The 18,580-nt window shown below is 47.5% G+C and overlaps 1 protein-coding gene across 1 annotated transcript; it reads right to left on the bottom strand.

Annotated features, from left to right (window-relative positions):
• Positions 1-15,314: 15,314 nt before the first annotated feature.
• LOC142767361 (uncharacterized) lies at positions 15,315-18,374 on the bottom strand. The gene is made up of 2 exons (XM_075868869.1): positions 16,874-18,374; positions 15,315-16,348 (listed from the first exon to the last, which is right to left on the bottom strand). The coding sequence occupies exons 1-2, from the start codon at positions 18,257-18,259 to the stop codon at positions 16,043-16,045; spliced, it is 1,692 nt and encodes a 563-aa protein (XP_075724984.1). The 5' UTR covers positions 18,260-18,374; the 3' UTR covers positions 15,315-16,042.
• Positions 18,375-18,580: the final 206 nt, after the last annotated feature.

The following is an 18,580-nucleotide window of genomic DNA, read 5'->3' as shown; positions in this document are numbered from 1 at the left end:
TACAATTTGCACCTGGGGGGACACGGCGCGCATGTCATCCACCCCTTTCGCCAAGGTCGTCGCTAGTCCTGACGATTCTTTTTTCAGGACGTCATTTAACCCTCCCGCAATTACAACGAGGTTACGATTGTTAGCTTTAGCTGCGAGTTGTTCACCCGCTTGATTCATTACAGTCCCCAGCGTTTGTCCTGGGAACGTCCCTATCGCAACTCTCTTGTCGCCTTTCACCCTTTCTTTGATTGCCGCTGCGCATCGGACTAAATTTGAGTCACCGGCGATGATGACCTGTTCAGACATTCCTTCTGAAACCTGCACCTGGCTGCCGACTAGGTGACTAGCGTGAGTCACGGCTGCTGGTTTGCTCCCTCCCTCCCTCAAAACTACTTCCCGGTAGCTGGGCCCTGTGGCCAATGTATCTGCCTTATAAACAGATTTTATTACAATGCTCCCCCTAGCGTACGTCGCCGCACTAAATCGAACGATTGCCTTCAACCAATGACACGCGCCATATGTGACATCATTCCTATTTTATAAGATCTCGCGTCTTTCATCAACTACAAGTACCGCTTTCTAGTTTATAACATCTTGCATCTTTTCATCATCAGCTACAAGTACCGCCATCTAGTAAACACTACGAGAACTAAACGAGAGGTGGCTACATACAGGAGACGGTACCGCCATCTAGTGAACACTGCAAGAACTAAACTAGAGGTGGCTACATACAGGGGACGGTACCGTCATCTAGTGAACACTGCAAGAACTAAACTAGAGGTGGCTACATACAGGCTACAGGGGACGCACAGCCCACGCCCTAAGGAGCTTCGCCCCTAATATCGGGTATTGTGACATATCCTTCCGCGTGAACGCAAGCACTGCGCATTTGTCGATTGAAAGAGTGAGCCCCTGACGTCATAGATATTTGTATGTCATCATCACTGTGCACTGTAGTCGGGCTCGCGATTGCAGACGAGTAGTTCCGGATGCCCATATACATATGTCATCGGCGTATGCACTGATCTTCACCGTGCTGGGAAGTTCTGCTGCTAGGCCGATCATTGTGACATTGAATAGAATCGGACTGAGAACTTCCCCTTGGGGCACAGCACGATAAACCTTACATCGATCGGTGTCTCCCTTATTTGTCGTCATGTAAATGGTGTGGTCACTAAGGTAGCTAAACATCCAGGCATACAGTCGTCAACCGATATCGAAATCTTCCAATGCGGCAAAAATTGCATAATGCAGCACATTATCGTAAACACCCTTAATGTTTAGGAAGACCGCCGCTACTAGTCAGCGTCTTCTTCTTTCCTTTTAAACGCTGGTGATCAAGTCGACCACACCGTCATTGGCAGATCGGCCTCTTTTGAAGCCGTTCATAAATGCAGCAGAGAAGTTGTTGCTCTCTAGAAGCCACTCTAATCTTGACGGTACCATTCTTTTCATTACTTTCCCGATGCAGCTGGCTAAGGCAATCGGTCTGTAGGAGGAAATTGCATAAGGACTCTTCCCCGGCTTCAACCAACGCAATAATGCGACTGCATTTCCAATTAGCTGGGACTTCTCCTGACTCTCATGAGGTGATGATAGTTATAGCGCGAGAACAAAACGACCACACAGAGACAAGAAGGACACGAAAGACACGAGCGCTGTGTCGTCGTTTTGTTCTCGCGCTATAACTATCGTCATGCCATACCAACTAGCCCAAGCTGCCACACTTCCCATGAGGTGTTTTAATGAGATAACAGCATACGTCGTCCTTCGCTACCAAGATGGTTGAGTGCAGCATACGTGATTCCGTCAGGTCCTGGTGCAGATGAGCGTCGGGAGGCAGAAATCGCAGCGTCAAGCTCATGCATTGTAAAACGCCCATCAAGGCGCTCGTCAAACGATAGAGGCGCAATGGTAGTAAGAGGCTCATTAGTGCCAAGATCATCAGTGGTGTCCACGATGAGGCTACATTAGTTGCTGGCTATCTCAACTTCTGTCGGCCCTTGATGTAGAGCAACAGCTTGAAATGGTTGAAGTTGTTGGGGAGTTGTCTTTAAATTTTCTACCACCCACCAGATCTTAGATAGGTTGCCTAGGGTCCAGAGATCCACAGACCTTTCTCCAACGCTGGCTGTCCATTTTGTCAAGATGCCGAAGAACATGTCGTTGAGCTTGATGACAGGCGGAAAGGTCTGAAGGCGACTTCGTTCGTCTGTGTCGGCGGTATGCGTGGCGACGGATTTCACAAAGGGCCTCGTATGGGGAGTCAACTGCTGATCTCTTCATCGGTAGGTTAACCTGTTTGATTATGTCACGCAGGGAAGAAGTAATGATGTCCTTGACCTCGGATGGATCAGTCGTGTGCTTACAGCCGGACTTGACAGATGCCTTGAACAGTGTCTAGTTGGTTTGACGGATGTAGTGTGTGTGTGTGTGTGTGTGTGTGTGTGTGTGTGTGTGTGTGTGTGTGTGTGTGTGTGTGCGTGCGTGCGTGCGTGCGTGCGTGCGTGCGTGCGCGCGCGCGCGTGTGTGTGTGTGTGTGTGTGTGTGTGTGTGTGTGTGTGTGTGTGTCAAAACCACCTAAACAACTGAACATACGTTGGAAGGTGGTCACTGCCGCGAGTGACCAAATTGGTGCACCAACATGTGGAAGGCAGAAGGCTCCTGGAAACGAAACAGAGGTCGAAGCAGCTGCTGTAGGACGTGTCACGAATAAATGTAGGTGATCCGTCGTTGGGCACACTTAGTCCATAGTAACATTCAACATTGGCCAAATCCCTTCCACGATAATTCATTCTAGTGCTACCCCAGATAGAATAAGGTGCATTAAAATCGCCAATGTGTGGCCTTTGTGCGGCTTGAAGAATAGTCCCCAGGTGGAAGCAGTCTTTCTGTGCACTTGGGTGTATGTATCGTCCTATTACTGAGAATGTCCGCTTTTTATGTGTTATAGTGAGGCTCACGTATTCATAATCTTACTGGACAACAAAGAACTAAACAAGGATACTTCCCTGACCCAGAAGAGGCTGAACTTTAACTTTAATTTAGCAAGAACTTTAATGACATTGCGAATGCTATCAGCATATAGTATTACCATATAGTAGACGGTAATGCAAAAAAAAATACGAGCATGTTGCCTCACCGAAGAGAGCGGTGCACGCTACGAATTTCATGCGTCGTGGTTTGTCCACCAACACAGCGATATAACTTCGTCGACACTGACTTGTATCCACTGAATGGACATTAAGCCCAAAACATTAAGCCACTCCTCAGCTGTTCGGTCCTTTAAACACGTTTTCACTGTTTTCATTGTCAAGAACACAGTTGTTTCCTTCCACCATGGTCGAGAAGCTGCGTTCTGCTGCAGCTGCACTCACTGGCCAATATCACTGGCCAATATCACTGGCCAATATCGCGTTGCCAATGTCCTTAGGAGAGCGTGAATGTTCGAGAAGAGGGTTTCTCGCATTCAACTGAAGCGTACCGTCACAATGCGGGGAAATTCGCGCTCTTGCATGGCATCCAATTTAGTTCTCTAGATTCTCATTCACCTTTTAGTGTAGGGATATGAGCTGTTGTCATATCTCTCACGTAAAAATCGACGGCCGTTTGCGCATATTCCAAGTTGCCTGGCAACACATATAGCAAACTTTGCAGTGTTTTGCGATGGTTTGCAAAGCGACGCTTGAGGAAAGCTTTCAGGTCAACTATGTGCGGAATGAACACGATCGTAGATTGCCCGGTATCTTTGTGTTCCTATTACTCGTGGAATCTCGCGATTCACTCCGACATCCGCCGCCCTGTCTTCAAAAAGCGGAATTATTTTGTGAAATTATGCATCCGTGTTCTCATCTCTTCCAGCTTAGTGAGCACCAAGTGAACCTGCTCCATGTCTATTGACGAGCTCTTCGGAATCTCAGACTAGCGGTGTGTGAGGCCAATGATCGTCTTACGGACAGAGAGGCATATAAGAAAGTTGGGTGAACAGATTCGCCGATAGAGGCAGAGCGGTGGACGCATGCAGTTACTTTGTCACGGAAGGGTTCCTTGAACTCTTCAAGCGAGCGAACGATCTCGGAAAACGCTTCTCCAAAAAGTGCAACTAAATCATGACGTTCCACCCACATTGTTTCACAATATTGACGCATGACGTCGTCAACAGCTACGAAGCAGAGGAAATCTCGAATTGGCGTCGACGTAGCCTACGCACAACGAAAATTGCTCGGTTTGGGACATATCCGTTACTTTATCAGCCGGCACCGAAAAAATTCCAGCCTCGTTTACGTGTTTGAGAATTTTATCTTGTATAAGTTTGCCAATTATCGAAATAATTTCATTTTGACTGTGTGGGCTCCAGTAGAAAGCGTTGCTACCTGCTGTGAGTATGGGCTCCTCCATTCGCTGTATAACATATAGGAGCGCCCTGAGTACTCTGTAAGGGTTCTTCGAGAGGAAGATGCCCCGAATCTTTATCACCTGTCAGCACGAGATTTCGACTGCCACACAGTACAACTGTCTCGGCAATCGCGCGCAACTTTGCCTTGTTGTCTTCGAGCTCCTCCTTTGCTTGCTGATTAAGCTGTACGTGGTCACCTGGCGACACTGAGAAAGAATTCGGCGTCAACCGTTGCTGTCTTGTGGTATTCGGTTCGTGCATGATTCCCGAATGTCCTCCTGCAGACAAAACCCGATGTTTCAATTCTTTCGAAGCCGTACCGCCTTTTCCCTCAGGGGCGAGAAACCCAGAGATGTGCGGCGCTTAGAAACGCTGGCTCGCCTTGCGTGAGAGGTTCGCCGCGAGCCGTTGCAAACGCTGACAGTAGAGAGAGGACAATGTCCCAGTGGAGCAGTTGATGTTCTCCACTGCCTGCTGAATGTGCAAGGATTCGAGAAGGTGTCGCCTGCGTGTGTTCCTTTTTTTTTTCCAGAATCACCGCGTCGTCCGGGTGGATGTGGTGGTCAAACCGCTCTGCTAATGCACTTCGTTGGCTGTTCAGTTGACGGAGGTCGTTTTGTTGCGTAAGCAATTACATGGACACTCTCTATAGGCTGGATTTGCCGCGGGTGTACCTGTCATTCACCGTATCTCTATATATATATATATATATATATATATATATATATATATATATATATATATATATATATATATATATATATATATATATATATATATATATATATATATATATATATATATATATATAAAAATATATATATATATATATATATATATATATATATATATATATATATATATATATATATATATATATATATATATATATATATATATATATATATAAAAATATATATATATATATATATATATATATATATATATATATATATATATATATATATACACACCTATGGCTCGTTTTTCCGTATTAATGACATCTAACAGACAATAATGCCAAGGAATGTATAAGGGTAGTTATTAGAGCCAATATAATGCAAATAAGAAAGAAAAGTGGGTGAAAAAATAACTTGCCGTTAGCAGGAATCGAACCTACGACTTTCGAATAATGCGTTCGATGCTCTAACCACTGAGCTATCACGGCGGGCATCCCCCCAGTCACTTTAATGGGTTTATATGGAGATGTAAACGTGAGAGTGTCAGTCAGCGCGATCTGTACTCATAGCGGCGAGTGTGGAACACCCTTTTATGAGCCTGTGTGGCATCACGTAGCACGTGAACTTATTACGAGAGGGCAGCTTACCATAGTCCTACGTATACAACCTAACGGCAAAAAGTCTGCCGGTGCGAGACCCTCGTTAATGAATAAGGAAAATAAGTATATAAGGGCTCGTTTTTCTGTGTTTTAAAACAATACTAATGAGATCTAACAGACAATGATGCCAAGGAATCTTCCTTTTCTTCCTGTCTACCCCGCGCGTAATATCTTTCTGGAAGCCTTGAGACACGCTTTAAAATATACATGTCTTTCGTTGTTCGAGACCAAGCCACCTTTAATTGTGGAACAGAATTCTTTCGAGGGCACCAGAAACTACACCATTGGTGTTGAAAATGCAATGGCATCGCACATTATACAGGGCTCTGACATTTCGCCGAAACGTCACCGTCCCAGCCGTGGTCGAATTCGTTACTTGCGGCCCATCCAACGAGCGCCGTGGCCATGTTCCACAAGTGTGAATTGAAGAGGTGCGAGTTAACACACACACACGCACACACACAATGGAATATGCTTTCTTAGTGCAACGGATTAAAGAAAAAACGTGGCGTGATAAGAGTTAAAGCAACGACTGCAAATATAACTAGTTCCATTCCAGATTTTTAAATAGGCTGGGGATTTCCTCGCTACGATAAAACAATCTAACCACTAAAGCTGTGTCTCACTAGCTGATGCTTTATCTATGTTTAGTGACAATGACAAGGGTTCAACTCTCTCAAATGAGCGCACAGGGGATGCCAATCTGCGGCTTCGTGATCTACTGCTTTCATTACGTGCAGGTCGCGCGCCTACTTGATGTACTCACCACGTATACGTCTTTTAGGGTTGTGAAACGCGCCATCGCTACGGTGTGTCTAGAATCTTCGTTAAATGAAGTCGCGCCATCACAGAACACACCGTGACCCAGACATTAGACGTGGAGTTGAAGACTGCGGAATGCGTGCTATCCTAGTGTTGTAGTGACAACGGTCTCTGAAGTTTTGCTGCAGAAGCTGAAAGGCAAGCGCCAGAGGTGTAGCAACGACACACAGAAGAACAGGCCCGTGGGTTAGCCCTATCGGCATACTATCGGCAACGCAGTTTACCGCATCCGACGGTAGCGCCATAACACACCTTACTTGCCAGTGCACATTTTTTCTTCTTTAGTTGTGTGCAGGGGGGTCACGGGTGATTATGGAAGCAGCCGGGAAGCCTTTTTTGAAAACTTGCCAAAAAGCGCACTGACACGTCGGCATGCCGATGTGTTAGCGAGAGTTTCATTTTCTTGGTATTCCTGGCGGCCGGTATGCCAACTACGCTGACCCAAGGAGCCCGGTCGTACCCTCTAGTGATGACTCACAATCTTAAGAATGTGGCTGCTAGATACCAAATCTCAGTTGCACTTCCTTCCTTCCCCCCTCCCCCCTCGAAAACTGTTTGTCTTTGCGGTATAGTTATGTTCGTAAAAATAAAAAAGCTGCTATGTAAAGAGAAAGAAAAAATAAATTCTTGAGTGCTGCGTAAGTGTGGTCTACAATGTTTCACTCTCTTCAAGACAAGCGCATGTCGGTAAGTAGGACCGGTGTGTGAATGAGCGTCTTAAAGACCATGAGTGAGTTTTTTTCGAATGGTACAGGCTAACATAGTATGCAATGTATTTTGATTTTACGATTGCCTCCTTGTATTAAGTTGATTGCCAATATGTGTATTTACACCTACTGTTACAAGGGTGTAAACTTTTCTCTACCCATTTTTAGGATTGTATGAAGTTAATAATGCATCCGCTGTCACCCTAATATGCATGTAGTTTCCTTCTTCTTAACTTGTACTTGCTCATCAACGCTGCTCCCACCAAATTGTATTTTATTGTTACTTTAGATGTGGCTGCTTTTTGTGATTTTCTGTTTGCTCCCACATCTGTAAAAACCCCGCCAAAGGGTTAACAGTATGTTCAAAATAAATAAATAAAATTTAAAAAAAACCACGCTGCCGCCAATGCTGTACCTCGTTTTAAACTGCATTGGACATGCCACGATGGAAATCGAATAAGTTTACATTCATGCCATCCATGCAAATATTTCTCAAAGTGCCAGTAACCGTGTACATTCAGTACGTTCGCTTTCGAAAAATAACAGAATTTTTTTTATGGCTGACATCTGTGTGGGTGAAGGCCACAGCATACTAGTCGCGTCTCTCAGTTCTCTGAATAAAGTTTCTTCATTCATTCATCTACAACGAGAAAATTTCCTCGCTATGAGCAGTGACCCTTTCGCGACCCCCTTCTTTCAAAAGCTGTGACTTTTGAACAAAGCAATGTAAAAATTTCAGTCGAAGGAATGCAGACATGCAGCTCTGCTATACAAAAAGATGCCACCAGCGGAACTTTCTTGCTAACCAGCACCTGTTCCAAGAGAGGGTATGGAGGGCGGGGTGCCCGCAGTGACGTCACACTGTTTACAAACAGGAAGAGGTCTATTTTCAAGCGTTGCTTTGACTGTCCACTAAGCAAGGCTATTGATAGAGTAGGCCACGCCAAACACGTTTTGGGAAAATTACAGCGCTGCCGGCCGCGCAGAGCATCCATTTCGAAAAACAATTTCCGACGCTTTTTTCCTACGCCTGGTCAATCCTCCTTTCAGGCGCAGGGACCCAAAGTCACCAATCGGCGACTTGACGTCGCTCGCACCTCGTCGATCGGTCTAAACCAGTCACTACGACGGCCCATGCTTTCCCCTTCCTGTGAGGGAAAAGGGGGGCGAGGCCAAAAGAAAATGTGATATTAGCTGAAACCACAATGTTCGAACCCATGTATTCGCGAAATTTTCGGGCCAGCATGTTCACAAAGCAAAAGTGCAGATATTTTTCCTTATAACAATTTTGAGACCCCGGAGTTGTTTACTGGTCCTTCAAAGAAAGGTGCCCGCACCACCACGCGAGAATAATCCGAAGCGTTTCTCCTACAGTTTATAACTTTGCAGTTCTTTAGTAGACCTTCCATACCTTTGTTTACAAGATATTTTGTTATTTTGTCTGCGCTATCACGAGTGTGCTCGTGTGACCAAGTTGTCAGTGCAGAGTATCGCTGGGTTCCGTTTCTCTTTCGTGGTGTCATTTTGCGCTGAAGATCAATCTGGTTTGGAAGTTACAAACTGCCAGAATCTGGTAGACAGTTGTCCTTCTTCGTGTGTGCATTTGTGAACCGACCACCCTTTTTCCAAGATTGCTCTTCTGGCTCGCAGTACTTATGGCGGTTCGAATTGTTCGGAAGATATATGGACATCCGTCAGACTGCCTCTGTGGCCATGGAAGTTGTTCCGGGAAACAACCTTCAGTGAAACTGGAAGCGACAACAGAACGACATGCGATAAGAGCAGTCTCCGAGAGACAATACCCGCGTGGGAAAAACAAAAAAGGCAGGTCGTCTTCCTTGGGCCACTACGGGTTCTCCCGACCCCCACGAAAACGCCACAGGTAAGAAAATGAAAAATTAAACATGCGGGTAGCCTTTAGGTGTCAACGAGCTGTCAGGCGTTTGAAAAGCAAGTTGCTGGGAACCTTGGAAAGAAGGATTGCAGTAGAAAACCGATGGACTTCAAAGCGATTAGTCGCGGTTTAGACGTGAGGCAACCAAGTTCCCCCCGCCCCCAAAAAAGGAGGGGCTGGGCTAGGCAAAGAAAACAGCTGCAACAGTGGACAACTCGGTGGAAGGTGCAACCAATGAACTGTCGACAATGCACAGCAACGCATGCGCAGGCTGCCAGCGACAGCAGCGCCCCATAGGGAGATCATTCTCGACGACCGGCACGACACTGACGCCAGCACAACAGTACGTGTTGTGCTTGCGAAGCGCACTACTCAAGCACATATCGCGCTCTCCTGCGTTCGCGTGTGATCAAGCGCCATGTCCGAGTGTCAGCCTGGTTCATCGGAGACCCGCCGGAGTTCTAGAAGAAAGCGGAGGCAAGTTTTGCGAGACATCACATTGGTGAAGAGTCCTATCTCCGGCTGCGCCATCGACTACAGGAGACCTTGCTCGAGCGGCGAGGGTAGGCTGTGCCATATCTTCAGCGACCTTGATATGTGGAATGAATTTTTCGAGCCCGTTGGTTTTGCACTGAGGGAGCTTTTTCCGGGCGAACTGTCATTTGTCAATGAGACGAATGTGCCGCTGGACAGGGAGATTGAAGGAAGTAGGAGAGTGGCCGCCGCACTCCTGTGGCACTTGCTCTCGCTGCACAGATGCGTCGTTTCAGTCGAACTGAATCGCACCATATTGCGCAGGCAAGATGAACTCATATGCGGTGCCTTGCGTCAGACCCCGAGCCTTAAGAAGCTCTACATGAAAGGATGCGCCGGCAATTGTCTAGACATGACGACGTCGTATCGATTGGTTGCACTTCTGCCGCATCTGACTCAACTGCGAGAGCTACAGTTGCGGTATTTGAAGTTCGGCTATGCATCCAGTAAGCGCCTCGCAGAATACCTGACAAGCACCCGCACGCTGAGGACGCTCACCATGACGGAGCAGTACTTCAAAAAGGACCACGGGCTCATAGTCCTTCGCGGACTCGAGCGGAATGTGACAATCATGACGCTGTCGCTCAGATCAGACACAGTGTGGGTAAGAGTGAATAACTTGTTGGCTAACCACTACGCGAGTATGAGGCACTTTCGCACTTACGTGCGAGCGGTTTCCACGCTGCACACCCTTAGCGTGACGGCAGCATGCCATTTTGAAGAAACTTCCTGGTTATTCGAAGCAATGTTCGTCAGGAGCACTATTTCTCAGCTGAACGTCACGAACTTCGTATTACAAATACGGGAGATCAAGCTAATCTCCACGCTTCTCATTGAGAACGGTACCCTGAAAAGCTTGAACTTCATCAAATGTTCCTACATCGGGACACACGACGTCGCCGATTCTTGCGTTGAGCAGACACAGAACTTCGGCAACGTGTCCAGACGTATTCATCCCTGGATCGTGGCCCTCACCGAAAACAGGACTCTGGAGGAACTCACGCTCAGCCTGTCATGGTACGACGTGGAGGACTGGCGGTCGTTCTTCAAGGCTCTCGCGTCTAACGCATCCCTCAAGAAGATCAACGTCTGCCCGCGGTGCCCACCGATGGACGCAGCCGAGATCTTCCGGGCCATGCGCCAAACCGGCGTGCAGGGGCGCTTCGTCGGTGTGCTCGACGTGTTCGATGACGCCGCATTTGCGAAGACTGACTGGAGCGAAGTGTGCAGTCTTAGGATCAACTCGACCACTTTCGACACATTTGAAACGCTACCCGGAGCCGCTTATTCCCATTTTCAGTCGTGCACTCAGCTGACGTCGCTTTGCATTGTGTCGGAGGAAGAAATTTCCAACCTCACGGTGAGCTCCCTAATTTCGCATTGTTTGACGGATGCAATGGCGCTCAGGGAACTTGAAGTCATCGCTCACGTTACCTTTCCGCGATGGTACGCTGACCGGCTGATTCATAAAGCGCTGGTGGAAGGAATTTCGACCAACAATACCTTACATTCCATTTCCATCCGTGGCCTGAGCTTTGAAGAGACCGAAATGCAGAAGCTTGGAGACACGCTGAGCTTGAGCCGGACACTGTGCCAGTTCTGCTTCTTCCCACGCTACTACAACCCGCCTCTGGCGTTACTGCGGCCGATGGCGCCGGTCATATCCGGCAACTACACACTCCTGGATTTGCAGCTGAAAGACTGCGGAGACAGTAGTGACTTTCCCACTGTGGTGAAAGTGGTGAGCCGTAACAACTCGTTGGTGATGCGCGCGTTGCACTTCGTCCAGGGTGCGCACCTCAAGTACTGCGCGACGGCTCTCGAAAAGGTGCATTCCACGCCTGGGCTAGTAGCGAGGGTGCAGAGCTCCGCATCTGTCGACGAAAAGGAGGCCGCGCGGGTCATCAGGGAAAGCCTCAACAGCCTGCTCGAACTGGATAACTTCATGCGCGTGGCGGGAGTCGTCAAGGGTTCTGTGACTTGCCATCCGCGCGATGACGGTAAGATGCAACTCTCGGACCTCAACCGAGACTCCTGGTTGTGCATAAGGAAGTTCCTGAAAGTCAGCGACATCCTGCCGGTAGAGTAAGAGCTGTATTTTTTTTTTGGCACCTTGAGCCGTCGCAGCGCGGCTTCTTTGATATTTTGCCTCCATGTTGGGATTTTTATGACGCCCGCAGTGGAGGAACTGCAGCTTTGTGTGTATAGCCAACATCTTGATGAATATTGTTTAAGTTGTTCTCGCTCATGTGTGCATAGTGAAGATTGACAAACTGTCGCCAGCGATAGAGAGATTGTGACTAGTGCTGATAAAGTAACGTCGCGTGAAACGCCACTTTTTTTTTTCTTCCAAGGAGACCCTTATAGTATGCGAGACAGTGCCTTAATATTAAGTACAGATACTGACGCTGCAAAGTTGATGTGAGGCCAAAAACTTTCACGATGACGTCGAACTGCAAACACATTGATGTATCATCTTACAGGGGCGGATTTACAGTCACAGCACAAGTAGTATTCTGTAAATTGACATCTTAGCCGGACATCTGGGCCGTGTCTAGAACTGGCTTAGCCACTGGTCGGTTGGTGGTGGTGGTGGGGGGGGGGTAGTGAACTTTTATCTCCTTTCCCAAAATTTTCCAATTTTTTGTAGGCATGCATATATATTCGTAATCAAGTACAAACATCCATGAAGGGTAGTTCGACCCCGACAAAAGTTTTCCTGTACTACACCCTTTGTGACTAGTACCAGAACAGCGTTTTTATCGCTTAGAAAGTGAACAAAAGGAAACGTCTTTGGAACGCAACGAGATGGCACATCTCTATCGCTGGAGGCGAAGTTTTTTTTTTTTTTTCATCTTGCCGATACATTGCCGACAAGTTAACATACTGGTCTCTTGTTTTTTTTTTTGTGCTCCAGTAAGACTTGTCGTCTCCCTCGAGCACTCGATCTGCGGACGCTGCCTGCGCATGTTTTCGTTCATAGCAATGATACATTTAAAAATATTCCTGGCATTTGCATATCTTCAAGCAACTAATGATATGTCTCATTGGGCGTCCTTGACACAACCATTAATCTGGCCTGCGCGCAGTACAATGACTATGGAGAGAGTAATCGCGCAGATCCCTTTCGCTGCAGCATTTCGTGCACTTCATTTGACGTGCCCCTCCGCGGTGGTGCAGTAGCTAAGGTACTCGGCTGCTGACCCGCAGGTCGCGGGTGCGATTCCCGGCTGCGGCGGCTGCATTTCCAATTGGAGGCGGAAATGTTGTAGGCCCGTGTGCTCAGATTTGGGCGCACGTTAAAGAACCCCAGGTGGTCGAAATTTCCGGAGCCCTCCACTACGGCGTCTCTCATAATCATATGGTGGTTTTGGGACGTTAAACCCCACAAATCAATATATCAACTTCATTTGACGTGCATCGTTTCGCACGTACCGATACACCTTGTTTTTTTTTTCTTTGTCAGATTAACTGTTTTGCGAAAGATTGCCACTGCATGATAGATTCGTTAGAGGGAAACGTGCCTGGGGCTTCTGGCGCTATCTTCTCGAGATTAAGCGAAGCTTTAGTATTACAGGAAGGTCTCTGCCGCACCTTATCGGCGATATTAGTTATAACTACGTTCTACTTGCAGTTACTATCAGCAGCCAAATAATCTTATCAGTTCCGACGGACTTGGCGGGCGCGTGCTGAGTAGGCCATGCTGGTCGTTACACAGGTCAACGTTTGAGGAGACGCGTTTCTTTCCGAATGGCTGAAATAGTCATTACCAGCTTTTTTTCTGCATTTTTAAAGTAATAAAACTGTCAGCGGGTATTTCGACGAGGATTCTCAGATAAAACGCGCATTCTACGAACATGGCGTAAGAAAAGAGATATGACCGATTGCTGAATGAGAACAGAGGAGGCTCGTACATGCCAGTACTCCCCAAACGCATCGACAATAAAATCCGTGTATAATTTTCTCACGAGATAGCTGTGGCGTCCGCTTTTCTTAAGGAGAAGGCCTGCTTGTTTCTTTTTCTTCTTTGCAACGTTCGGGAGATAATGTCAAATATGTTAACTATGTTTCTATGACCAGCGAAACTACTTCCCTACCTATCTATATTCAAAGATGGCCAAGTATTCAATTCACCTGCGTTGGTTTCTCCTGTGTCACATTACGATGACCTTCACGAATACTTCACTGCCAAATGTGACCGGCCTGCTTTTGGTAAATAAATAGATAGGACGGCATTTATTATTTAATTCGTGAAGTATGCAGCTGATTCCTTCCATGTTATTTTGCGCGATTCCGTTTTTTTTCCTTCTTATTCTTCTAGATTTAGTTCTGTCACGTTTAGAAAAGCATGTATTTGTATTTGCGAGTAATTGTCTAATGTAGCGTACTGAGTATGGCACTTTTGCTCCCGCATTTGTTATTAGTCTCACGAAGTCAGTTCTTATTATATCGGGGCGTTTTTTTTTAAATACCGCTTGCTCAGCGTTCCTCTTCTGTATACCTGTATTTTGTCTGAAACAAAGTTATTAGTGAAAACTTTCGCTGCTACATGTATTATGTCGCATTAATGCGAGCAGTTCAATACTTTGCCAAAAAATGTATCGCCATGCTTTCTATAAATATTTGTAATTCGATTTATTATTAAATTGGTGACGAATACTGCTCCTTCAATTTCTATTTTTCTGTCTGTATTCACATTTTTGTTTTTCATGTTTGGTCTTGCTTTTACGGTAATTGCGTCTGTGGGGCAACCATGTACTTCTATATGTAAGCAGTCGTATAATACAGCGCGCGTGACTATGCTATACATTTGCTCCCGAACTTGTCATTAGTTGAACTTAATAGGTTGTACTGTTGTAATCTCGCTAACTCGTTCTCCCTCTACCTGCACGCGCACTTGTAAACTTGGAAAAATAAAGATACTCAAGAAAACCAGCGGTGCAGTATACGTTCCTCTGAAAGGCGAACGAAAGCTCATGTGTCCTTCCTTTCACAAGCTCAAACGATTTCCCGTTGCAATCACAACGCTGGAACGTCTCGTTACATCAACACTGCACTCGATATTCTTTTTAACTCAACATAGCCTGCAATAATCGCGACTCATAATGAACTAACCACTTTAAAGGTTCAAGTTTAATACTGCCTGGAGCAAGTTATATGAGTGAACTAAAATTTTAAGGAAACGCTCTGTGGGTTAATTCTTCTTCATAGCGCCTCACATACTTGAATAGTTTCTAACTGAAATTTTCGTACTCTTTCGAGCGAGAGAGAGAATAACCATTTATTAGCGAATGTATATGCGGGCCCCCAGTTCAGGCCTCTATTTCCTTGCGCAACCCTTCGAGCCGGCTGGATCAGCTGGTGCAGTTTTTGCCGGCGTAAGATGAGCAGTGCAGACTGCCAAGAAAAAGAGGGTGGGATCGTGGATGGGAGAACACCCAGAGCAGCACAGCCTTCCCACGTAGAGTGGTATACAAGGTCGGTACAGATCCACGTTGGTATTCGTACGAGCCGTCAGGTTGCAGCGCTACAGATGCTCAAGTTTATAAGAATGGAAGCTATGAGCGAGTGTGTATGGGTTCGTCTTGGTTGAACAGCACACGCGGGACGAAGGAAAAGAACACAAACAAGCGCTGTCTCACACCTAACATTTATTTGGCAAAAAAGCAGATGTATAGGTGAAGTGCCACTTAAAAGAAAAAAAATGCAAGAACATCAAACAGCAATGACGGCTTGACACGCCGCAAGCAGGATTAAAAAATGATAACATTGGTATCATCTTTTGCAAGTGCAAGAAAGATAGCTAACATCTGGACCGCTCAGAGCACCTGACGGCATGCTCACGCAACTATTCTTTTTTTCCTTCTGATGTGGATGGCTTCAATCGCTTCTCTTGTTAGAGGATGTCTTTGACGCGACAGTATCATGGTGTCTTTGAATAAGGGTCGCCGCTCGTCGCGAATGCGGCTGCGTACTCAGATAAGATAAAAATGTAAGGAAGACGTCTTGGTTCCTTTCGCGCGACCAAACTTGTTTCCTTTTGCGGTCGTCCTAGATAAAAGACAAAAATAAGATACAGCAATGGCTGCTTATCGAAATAGTCTTTGTCGAAGCTAAAGAAACACAGCAATCATTGCAATCTCGGATGTGCATGCGCCGGATGCAGTATGCGCAAGATGACAAGGTCTGCTTGAATCATCTGTGAGCCTTCCGTGGCCTGAATGACTGCCATGCTTAGTGTGAATACTTGTCCCTCCCTTTGTAGGCGGGAGTGTTGAAAACTTTTTTTCGTCGTGTAAAAGGGTCTACACAATGTCTAAACGCATCACCTCTTCAGATTTGTCAGACCTTTACCGAACCTACGCAAAGGGCACGAACTCTCGGTTTAATGGTTTGGCGAGTCCTACGAACGTCGCAGTCGAGCAACACTGGTAGCAGGGAGCGTTGCGGAGCAGGTTGCCTCTGTCCTCAGGATCGTCCTTGCTGCGCACGAGCGTGAGACTCCGTTCCACGCCGTTCAAAGTCAGGTAATGGTAGTGGAGAAACCGTAGACGAGGAAGAGCAGCCGCCAGTGCACGGAAGCAGGTCTCGGCGACTTCGTTAGGACAGGAAACCGTCGACAGCAGGTACAGGTACAGCAGGCTGTGGACGCTCGAAAGCATGGCCTGTAAGCAAAGGACAATGATCGATTGGCCGCTATCATAATCAAAGCTTTGAGGAATGTAAGGCCAGAAGCCTGGAATGCGCGACAAATGTATCACACTTTCTTAAGTAGGGCGGCTGCATTTCCGATGGAGGCGGAAATGTAGGCCCGTGTGCTAAGATTTGGGTGCACGTTAAAGAACTCCAGGTGGACAAAATTTGCATGTGCAGCCGATCGGGGAACAAAATTGCTCGCCGGCACGAAGACGCTTGCCAAGCAAACAGCTTGTTACAACCCAACTCATGAGTGCATCAGTGTTGCGCGACATCTCAAGCCTCCCTCGTGCTTACAAAAAAAAATGTTCAGTTCTAAATGAGTGGTAGGACCGTACGCGAAAACTCTTCGCCAGCTTGCTATGTGAACGTACTTGGATTAATCAACATAATAGCTTACAATGAAAATTGGTGTGTCATATGGCTCTTAAAATAAATAGAGTGGCATTCAGGGCATTGCGGCATCAAAAGATACTTGCATAAAAGAAGCTCACCAACACAGAGGCGTCTTCAATGTCTATACTGCCGTGCCGAAGAACCAGGCAGGTGGGCCAGCATGTCTCGGAGAGTACCTTAGCCAGATGCTCGTAGCGCGGGCTCGAGGTGCTGGCGCAACCGGAGAGTCGCACCGTAGTGGTTGGCCCGCAGCACTCGATGAAGTGCAGGTCCACAGGGAACCTGATGCCAGACAGGGTGAGCCGGTCGAGCCGTTTCTGAAAGCCGACAGTGCCTCCGGGAACGTTGGTCGGCGCGTCAGAATCCAGGGGAACGCCCACTTCGCAACCGAGACAGCGGACCAAGCCGCCATTCTCGTAGCGGACGTCCAGTTCCCCGAAGTGTGGGCAGTGTTGCGCCAGAAGGCGCAGAGCCGACAGGCGACGCAGACCGCAAGGGGTCGCCGAAAGAGACTGCAGGAACCGTAACTTTTTCAGCGTGGCATCCTGAAGCAGTTCTTTGACGTCGAGGCCAGCACCAAAGTGGAAGGAGCTGATGTTGAGTTCTAAGAGGTACCTGAACGAATCTGTGAAGAAAAAGAGAAGGCTATCGCGGTACACCAGGCCCGCCTGCGGGTAAACGACGCTCGAAGGGTCATCCGGGAGCAACACAAAGCACACACGATTGGTAAACGACCAGTCGTGGCCACGGAAGGCCGTTAGCATCAGTTCAGGGGTGAGGTTTCTGCGTTTGGTGTGAACGGCAACTACAGTCGCCTGATTCGGCATGCGACGGCGCTCGCCGGAGTCCTCAGCAAGATGGTGAAACGTGAAGACAGACATGATTCCGCCAGGCCTGCGGTGCTCGACGTTGGCGCACACAGAGATGCAGTTAAACAACCCCAACGGCGAGACGAGTGATTGGCAGTGCGGTGGCTGTTCCGAGGTGAAAGTGAATTTTTCCAGACGTAATGCCTCTTCGCAGAGGGCGTTCAAGAAGCTGCCGCGCAGGAAGTGCACGTGGAGGTGTTTCAGGTTCACGCTTTCTCGCAGAATTGTGGCGAAAAGCTGGTAACTCGCGTCGTAGGCCATCTCCACGTAGATGTGGTGCAGGTCGGGGAGGATGTACCGGTTCACCCATACGTCCTTGTCGGGATACTCTCCCACTTCCTGGACCACCTCGCACACGAGGGTGAGCTCAAGGCGGACAAGGTGCCGCATGTGCCCGAGTATTAACGTCACCAGGGCACCAGGCTGGATCGAGCAGCTTAGGCACCGAAGTGAATTGGTGAACGCGCATTTCTTGATGATAGGAATCACTTCGTCGGTCTCTAGATGAATGCAGTTCGTTAGGTCCAGTGATTCGACTTCCAACGGCGTCTCGAACTTCCGGATCTGCAAGACCAGGCTGTCGATGCCTTGGTCGGGGGTCAGACGAACACTCATTTGCGGAACTGCGTTCTAACGCCTTTCGAGCTGGGAGAATCGTTTGTGCTCGCTAAACGATGTAGGCTTCAGCGCTGGCTGCTAAGACGGGCGTCGCGACATGCAGCTATCGAGGAATCACGCTCCTCGCGGGCATCGCATGCGTTATATCTACGTTTAACGATCATGACGTCACCTGGGAGCAGTGGCGCCGTCGTGCTTCTGGATTCAGGCGAAAGTAATGAAACACGTGTAGATTCGGCGACGAAACTATTCATGTAAGTCTGGAAACCAAAATGTATATCGCTATACTCGTCAACGGTCGCTGTCACGCCCAACTGT

This window comes from Rhipicephalus microplus, chromosome 7 (genome assembly GCF_043290135.1).
Source record: "Rhipicephalus microplus isolate Deutch F79 chromosome 7, USDA_Rmic, whole genome shotgun sequence".
Taxonomy (NCBI): domain Eukaryota; kingdom Metazoa; phylum Arthropoda; class Arachnida; order Ixodida; family Ixodidae; genus Rhipicephalus; species Rhipicephalus microplus.
Note: the sequence above shows the minus strand (reverse complement) of the source record. Positions and strands in the feature narration are given on the sequence as shown.

What these genes read in the sequence shown, in the direction of transcription:
- LOC142767361 (XM_075868869.1), bottom strand. Translation starts at nt 18,259, where the DNA reads ATGAGTGTTCGTCTGACCCCCGACCAAGGCATCGACAGCCTGGTCTTG. An exon ending in TTGAAGACGCCTCTGTGTTG is followed by an intron (nt 16,349 to 16,873) that starts GTGAGCTTCTTT and finishes CTTTGCTTACAG; the next exon opens with GCCATGCTTTCGAGCGTCCA.